At 43.0% G+C, this 8,353-nt stretch overlaps 1 protein-coding gene across 1 annotated transcript; it reads left to right on the top strand.

Moving 5' to 3' along the window:
• On the top strand, nt 1-1,350 carry LOC140203422 (hemoglobin subunit beta-like). Its single transcript, XM_072269483.1, has 3 exons — nt 1-92; nt 350-557; nt 1,222-1,350. The coding sequence occupies exons 1-3, from the start codon at nt 1-3 to the stop codon at nt 1,348-1,350; spliced, it is 429 nt and encodes a 142-aa protein (XP_072125584.1).
• Nucleotides 1,351-8,353: the final 7,003 nt, after the last annotated feature.

The following is an 8,353-nucleotide window of genomic DNA, read 5'->3' as shown; positions in this document are numbered from 1 at the left end:
ATGGTGAATTTAACAAAGGCTCAGGAACAATACATCACGAGCAAATGGGACCTTTTGGATAAGAAGATGATAACTGCCCAAGCCTTGGCAAGGTACGATGAAAATGTATTTTCTGTTTTGTGTTTAAGTCATGCACTATATTCTCAACTATGGTTCCAGTGAAGGCTTTTAAATTTTCTAAGTTTGCCTAGATGTTGTCGTAGGGTAAAGGAACCGCACTGAGGTTCCAGTCTAACCCAGTGATACGCAATTCTTGATAAAAATTTCCTCAGTAATGAGCTTTGAGAAATAAGTTAATTCTAACTTATCAGAAAAGAAACTGGACAATTTGTTTTTTTTTCCTTTCTAGGGTATTTGCAGTCTATCCCTGGACGACCAGACTATTTAAAAATTTCAATGGTCGTTTTGCAGTCGGTGACCCTGGTGTTCAGGCTCATGCAGACAAAGTGTTAAAGGCTCTGAACACTGCAATTGAGGACTTGAAGAGTATCGAAACTAATTTCTATGAACTCAGCAGTAAACACCAAAAAATCGGAGTGGACACTCAAAACTTTAAGGTAGAAACCGATCTTTTTGGGATGTGTACATTTTTGCTAAAGGGTTGCGATAAATATTTCCTAATTACAGAGTCGTAACAAACATGGCAACCAAGCATCATGGATTTAATTCCAGGGAAAAGAACACCTGGTTGCTGTGGAAAAGGCAGTGCTTCTCTAGTTTTCCCTGAGAATTAGATCTGGATAAGGTTCACAGGTTAGAAAATTTAATCACTTTAATGAGAGCTATTTACACAAGGATGCTCACTCGACAATTCATGTACTAGATTAGACAGGATTGCACAGGAGCACAGCTGATTTCAAGTTCCTTTTATTCAACATCTGACAGATGCAGAATTGTTTTCTACTTCACTGCTCCTCACAGGTATAATCCTCACATCCGGTGTTGTCTGCAGAGAGTTTGCTCTAGTTTGTTGTGTTTTAAGTTAATTAGCTGCTGTTTGGCAGACAGAATGAAAAGGGCTTTGTTGGATATGAGACCAGAATACGATGTCGGGCACAGTTAAAAAGTGGGGCCTAATTGTTTTTGCATCACTGAGAATTGACATAGAACCAGTTGATAAAATGGTCTCCTTCTGGGCTGTTCTGTATGAAGTCAGCGGAGCTTTGAATTTTGCTTTCCAGTTTTGTTTCAATGTTGGATAATGATTGTTTTTCTGCACAGCTTCTTGGCCAGGCCTTCATTGTTGAACTCGCTCTTCATGATAAAAAAGCATTTGGACCAGAGGAACATGAAGCTGTGTACAAGTTTTTTAAACTGGTGATAGAAGCTCTCTCCAGCAACTACCATTAAATCTATAAGCCGCATCCTCCATCACCTTCAAAAATGCGATGAAAACCTGTATTATCAGCATCTACAATGTGTTGTTTGCTTAAAGGACCAGTGTAACATCAGGTTCAAGTTAAGCTAATGTAAATTGGCACAATATTCCCCTTTGTATGGTAATTTTCCTCAATGTTTGGAAAATGTCTGTAAGCATTCCCCTTTCTTCAATAAAGAAACAATATTTCTCTCACAGAGGTAAATTCTTCATTTCTAGAGAATGAAAATTTAAAAATCTATGATTTACACTATGTTGAGATGAACAATGGTTTGGTGTTAAAAAAGAATACTGTAGGACCTTTCACTACCCCGGGACAGGTCAAAGCATTTTTCATCTGCTGAAGTAATTTAGAAATAAATTAACTGCTGTACTTTGGGGAAAAGCAAAAGCCAATTTCTCACATATTTCTCACATTTCATAACAAAGTATCAGGTCATTCAGCCTATTGACACATTGTCAACTATCAGAACAATTACAGAAATACTAGATTTTCTGTGCCCATCCTCCCACACATCCATTAACACCTCTCTGATTCTCCTAACACCATCCATATTAGCCAATTTTTGTACAACAGTACCACATAGTTTCGATTCATTAGATTTGATGACCAGGGTAACACCCAGACTTTTCATAAATAATGTATTATAGCAGGTAGAATACAGAAAAGTACAGCACTAGAACAGGACCTTTGGCCCACAATGTCGATGCTCACCATGATGCTGATTTAAACTAATCGCACGTCCCTGTACATGCTTATCTTTCCTCATTCCCTATTTGTTCAAATACCTCTCTAAATGCTTTTTAAATTTGTTATTGTATCTTCTTCAATAATCACCCCTGGCAGCACACACTAGACATCTACCATTCTGCATAAAACACCCTGCCTTGTAAATCTGCTTTAAACAATCTTTCTCATGTTAAAGCTTCGCCCTCTAATATTTAACATTTTTGCCCTGGACTCTCACTATATACTCTGTCTGTGAATCTCAATTTTATCTACCTCTCAAGTCACCCTCTGCCTACAAATGTTCTTCCAACCTCTCCTTTTGCCCACATCCTGCCAACAGCGTGGTGAACCTCTTCTGCACACTCTTCAAAGCCTCTATACCTCCCCGTGCAATGACCAAAACCGCTTACAATACTCCAAATGTGACCTAAGGAATTCACGTCAGTTTGAACAGCATTCATGATCTGATTACACGTTCATCCCCTCATTATTACGGCCCTTGCACTCTCTCACTAACTTCCAAAACATCACTGGCACAATCTCCACATCTCATTTCATTCGATGTTCTTTCAGGGGCTCACCCATTTCTCATCACACAATTGTTACATACCTCATGGATGTCTTGTAACTGTCTTATGACCATGATGTAATTGAGTGTCTTATGAAGATGATGTAATGGTCTTGCGGAGGTCACATGATGTAACTTTCCCGCCAGTGGGGTCACATGATGACCTGTTCTCAACAGGTATATAAAGGAGATCCCTGATGTGACGCAGTTAGTTTTCAGTTTAGTTTTGTGTTAGATACTCCGTTTTGCTGCATATTCGGCTTATGACGCAGTTTTGTTTTAAAGTGGAGTTCTACTTTCTATTGTAAGTAGTATTGGTGAGTGAGGACCTTATCAAAGTACAGGAATTTGCCGAGTCGAGTAAAGCTGATATCGTTTGGTGGTTTTGGAGAGGATCGACCTTTATTGAATCTTTGTTCAAGAAAAAGTGACCTGCAACTAAGATATCCCCTGCTAAAGTAGGAAGGATAGTACAGTGTCTATTCTCCAGAGGAAAAGGTCAGTTTCTTTAAACCGTTTCATTTCCGTCGTTGTGAACCCTGTGGACAAGCCAGGTTCTGGCTGGGATCAGCAGTAATGTGACATCTTCGAGGAATTCTTTACTTCAGGAAAGTCTCTCCTAATTGACTGTATAAATGTCTTGGACTTTCGAATTTACCATTCTAAGTACTCTGCTTGAATTTACCACTTTAAGAACTGTTTTTGCATTTATTCTTTTAAGAATTGTTCCAGAATTGCTGTATAGCAGTTAATTTCCAGTTAAGTTAGTCGTTTAAATACATTTCGTTATTTTTGAGCAGAGTTTAATAAATGTTTGTTTGTTTTTATAAAACATGACTCGATTCTATATTCATTGTTGCCGGTCACATGACACAACTGCAAACAGAATGAACTGCATGTTCCATGAATGCCTGGCCATTCCATTCCTGACGGGGTTGCCTGAGCAGAACAACATCCATTCAATCCACTCATGCCCTCTTTATACTAGAAGAGTGAGGATGAGTGGAGGACACCCGAAGAAGCCACTCCTCTTACTCGTGGTCAAGGAGGGTTTGGAGATTAACAACATATTGTCCTCTCTGACAAGGCAATGCCACCTTAGTCAAAAACAATTATCACATTGGCTCAGTGCTTCTCATCATTTGTGAAGAGTCACATCTTCAAACTGTCTCACAGGCGGTGAAGGGGTCAGGGAAGATTTAAGAATCTTAGCAACGCTTTTAGACTGTTGATTCAGCAAAAAGGCACAAGCAGAGAATGGAAAAACAGATATTTCTTGAGTAGAGTCTGTCAGAAGGCTCCATCCTCCTTAGGCCTGAGCGGTTGGATGTGCGAAGGAGCAAGTGGGGGAATATACCTTGAATTAAAATGTGGAATAGTCTGAGAGTTAAAGACCACTGGAATGCACAGTGACTGGAGATCAGCTTGAAGATTTGAGAAAATTCTCACGGATCCTTCCATCTATTACCAGAGTGAATTGTGATCACCCCTGCCCCATCCCCCACACCAGCACAACAACTTGCTTTGCATTTTAAGTAAAATTAAGTAAATTAAGTAAAATTTTAAGTAAAATTATTGTTTATTAAAGTTGGGTTCAACTATCCTGACATTACACTCTCTAATCTGTTGTTGTAATATTCATTATCTGTCAGCTCTACTTAAGTTTATAATGTCATAGCGTCATATGTCATGAAAATTGGTAGTTAGCTCACACCAACCATCAAACACCCATTTACAGTAATGCTACAGTCATCCCATGTTTATGTTCACCACAACCATGGTGATCTACACCTCTGAACATGTCTTCCTGTATCTGACTACACGTAACAATAATTCCAACATGCACCATTGAATTTGGATGCTGTGCTTCTTCCTAAACATCAACTTTAAGCATATTCAGTTTCTGCTCCAACACTGTCCCGATATACTCCCAAACTTTATCAAGCAGATTCAGGTCATTGCGAAGTTTATTACATTAGATCAGGAAGTTAAAAACAAATGGCAGCAGTTGAGCTGTGATTGTAAGTTTCCATTCATTGAATTGACCTTGAAAGTTTCCATGCAATCACAACCCCACATACAGCTCTATACTTTTAACAAAGTAATGCAGGTTCTGAGCTTAGAACATTTGTTGAGCACATTATGTTCAGTGTTATTATTTCTAAGGGCAATAAAAATGATAAGATGATATGGTTGTAATATTATGGTGAATGGGTCACCTCTCTTTCATGATTGGACTTAATTTCTCCAATGGAAAGAACTGAGATCTCATGGATGGGTGTACTTGAGAGGAGAGAAGTTGGCGGCATGACGCAATGCGCAGCGGCCACTTCGGTGATGAATATCTGTTATCTGTCAAGTAGGGTGCTGTGCACAATCCTGATTTGATGGAGACGAATGTGAGAGCACGGAGGAACATCTGGTGAAACTTCTGGAATACCTGATTCGCTGCCGCTGCTACTGTGTGATCCAGAATCTCCGGAGGGGAAGGCCCCGAGTCCTCGGCTTTGCCTGTTGCTTGGCGGCCGGGACGGGGTCAAAGCGCTCGGCAGAGATGGTGCTCAGTGCTTGGTGTCGGAGATTCTAAGTTTTCGGACGGACTCAGAGTTGGCTGTGGTCGGGTGCTTCCAGGGTGCTGCATCGGCAAGTTTGCGGTGCTGGAGGTTCATGGCAGGGAGAGTTTCTCCCTTCTACCATCTGCGTGAGATGATGGGCTATCGGGACTTAATGAGACTTTTTTTTGACCGTGCCCATGGTCTGCTCTTTATCAAATTACGGTATTGCTTTCCACGGTTGTTACTGTATGTTATAATTATGTGGTTTTCGTCAGTTTTAGTCTTGGTCTGTCCTGTGTTTCTGTGATATCGCACCCGAGGAACATTGTATCATTTCTTAATGCATGCATTTCTAAATGACAATGAATGAGGACTGAGTGTCCTCATAATCTAATCTAATCTAATCCAATTTTTAAAAACTAGATTGATAAGGATATGTGTGGGTAGGTTTATCCCTCCTGGTCATCCTCACATGAGCAACTATTGTGGTTTTTAGGATTTGTGCAGTACTGTAAACACTTTTTGTGAGAATATAAAATTAATGCACATAATTGATTGTTGTTGTTCTCCGTGTCAACATTGTTTTGATCTTTGTTCATTGAGCTCTGATTAGCAATCAATCTAGACATCAGAAGTTTGAGAGGAGGGGATTTTACTCAGGTCCACAGACTGAGTAGAAAAGGCAATGGCGGATCACAGCTGTGTAATTGAGCTTTGACCTGCGACCAATGGATATTTGGGATTGTTTAGCACGAGCAAATTAAAGAAAAGCAGGGGCAAGCACTGCAGTGGACAGAGTCAGTGAGGATTTAGCTTTTCAAGGCTTTGGCGAAGGGAGGCTTCAGTCAGAGAAAGCAAAAGAAGAACAGCTCTAGGTAAAGATTTTTTTCCATCTCTTCTTTATATCTGCTCAGCTAGGGCAGTAGAGATGTGTGGCAGGACAGTGAAATGCTCCTCTTGCAGGAAGTGGGAAAACAGTGAGACCTCCAGTGTCTTTGACAACTACAACTGGGAGGTGTGTCCAGCTGCGGTTTCTGACACTCTGTATTAAGGAGTTGGAGATGGAACTGGATGAACTCTGGCTCATTCAGAGAGCTGAAGGGGTGATAGATAGAACACACAGTTTAGAGAGGCACTTACACCCAATGTGCAGGACATTGGAAACTGGGTGACAGTCAGTAAGGGAAAAGGTGTTAAATAGCCTTGTGGCCATCCCCCTCAACAGCAGGTATACCACACTGGACATTGTGGGGGGGGGGTGCATGACCAAGCACAGGAAAGTCAGAGCAGTCAGGTCTCTGGCACTGAGTTTGGCTCTGCGGTTCGGAAGGAAAAGGGGAGGAAGAGAAGTGCTGTGGTGATTCGTTAGTTAGGGGAATAGACACAAGGTTCTGTGGGCGAGAACGAGATTCCTAGATAGTAAGTTGCCTCCCAGGTGCCAGGTCTAGGACATCACGGATCACAACCTTAGCATTCTTAAGTGGGAGGATGAACAGCCAGAAGTCGTGATCCATATTGGTACCAATGACAAGGGTAGGATGAGTGATGAGATTCTGCACAGGGAATTTCAGGAGTTAGGTGCTGTTAAAGGGCAGGACATCCAGGGTTGTGATCTCAGGATTGCTACCTGTGTCACATGCTGATGAGGCCAGAACTAGGAAGATTATAGAGTTCAACATGTAGCTATGGGTGTAATGGTCCAGTCTGTGAATTCCACGTTCCAGTTCACGGTCCGGTCCGTGAACTTCAGACTCCAGGTTGTCCGGCTGTCCCTTGTTTCAGTTGGGCTTAATCATAGGCACCTGATGCTCATCTTGGGGCTGGGAATATAATTGGCCCTGGGTTTGAGTGTGGTTGTTGGTTTGTCTTATCAGTATCCTGTCCTCGCCTCTGTGGGGTAAGTCAGGCCATCTTTGCTGTTACCCTGCGGTTGGATCTGTCCCTTCCTGTCCTTGCCTCCATTGGGTAAGCCAGGCTGTCTTTGCTGTTACACTGAGGCTGGACTGTTCCCTTCCCTTCTGCTTCCTTCTGGAGCCTTGCCTGCAACCTTGTCAAGTTCTACCATTAGAGTGAGACTAGAGCCTTGCTGTGTCAAGATAAGGAACTGTCCCTATTGAGTTGGAACTGTCTCTGTGTCCACGCCTTTGCTAGGTAGGTCTGGCTGTTTGCCGCTACCTTGTGTTGGGATCTGTCTCGTCGTGTTCAGCATTCTGTGTAGAGCCCTGGCCCCAAGTCCTGCTCCCAAGGAGGGGTCCTGGCTCTGTGTTCCATGTCCCTGTGTTCCTGTCTCTCAAGTCCAAGGCTCTGTGTTCCTGTGCTCTGGACCAAGGCTCTGTGTTCCTGCCCTCCACAAGACCAAGGCTCTGTGTTCTGCGTTCCTTTTGTCCCAAGTCCAGGGCTCGGCTATTCCTCAGTACCAAGTCAAGGCTTTGTGTTCTTGTCCTGTCCATGTGCTTTGCCCTGTGCTGGAGTTCCCTAGTCTTGCCCAGGAGTCTCTTGTTCTGTCCTGTAGCCTTGCCTAGTCCTGTCTCCCAAGACCACATCATGTCCTTGCCTAGTTCTGGGGTCCGAGCTCGAGTCAAGATCTAGGTGTTGGGTCCTTGTCCAGTCTCTGGCTCGGAGTCCAAACCCAGGCTCCTAGTTCCCAGTTCCTTGTCCTGGTCCTGCTTGCCTAGCCAATGTCCAAGCTCCTAGTTTGTGTCCTGTCCTGTCCCTAAGCCTAGTCTAGTCCAGTTCCTAGTACTTCAGTGTCTGTGTCTTGCATTTGGGTCTGCTCCCAGTGCCCACATTATGACAATGGGGTTGCTGCAGGAGGGAAGGCATCAGATTTTTGGTTCATTGGCCTCTCTTCCAGGGAAAGTGGAACCTGTACAGAAGGAACATTTTGCACCTGAACAGGAGGGGGCTAGAGTCCTAATGGGAAAGTTTGTTAATGCTGAATAGTGGGGTCACTCCCCTCAATAATAAGTATACTGTTTTGGATGTTGTTGTGGGGGATGTCCTCCCAAGGGAATGCCATGGAGCCCAAGTTACTGGCATTGAGCGTAGGTCTGTGATGCAGAAGGGAAGGAGGGAGGAGGGGAAGCCACAGTGATAGGGCACTCAGTAGTCAGGGAAACAGA

The sequence above is a fragment of the Mobula birostris genome, chromosome 9, assembly GCF_030028105.1.
Source record: "Mobula birostris isolate sMobBir1 chromosome 9, sMobBir1.hap1, whole genome shotgun sequence".
Lineage (NCBI taxonomy): Eukaryota > Metazoa > Chordata > Chondrichthyes > Myliobatiformes > Myliobatidae > Mobula > Mobula birostris.
This window is presented reverse-complemented; position numbering and strand designations above follow the sequence as displayed.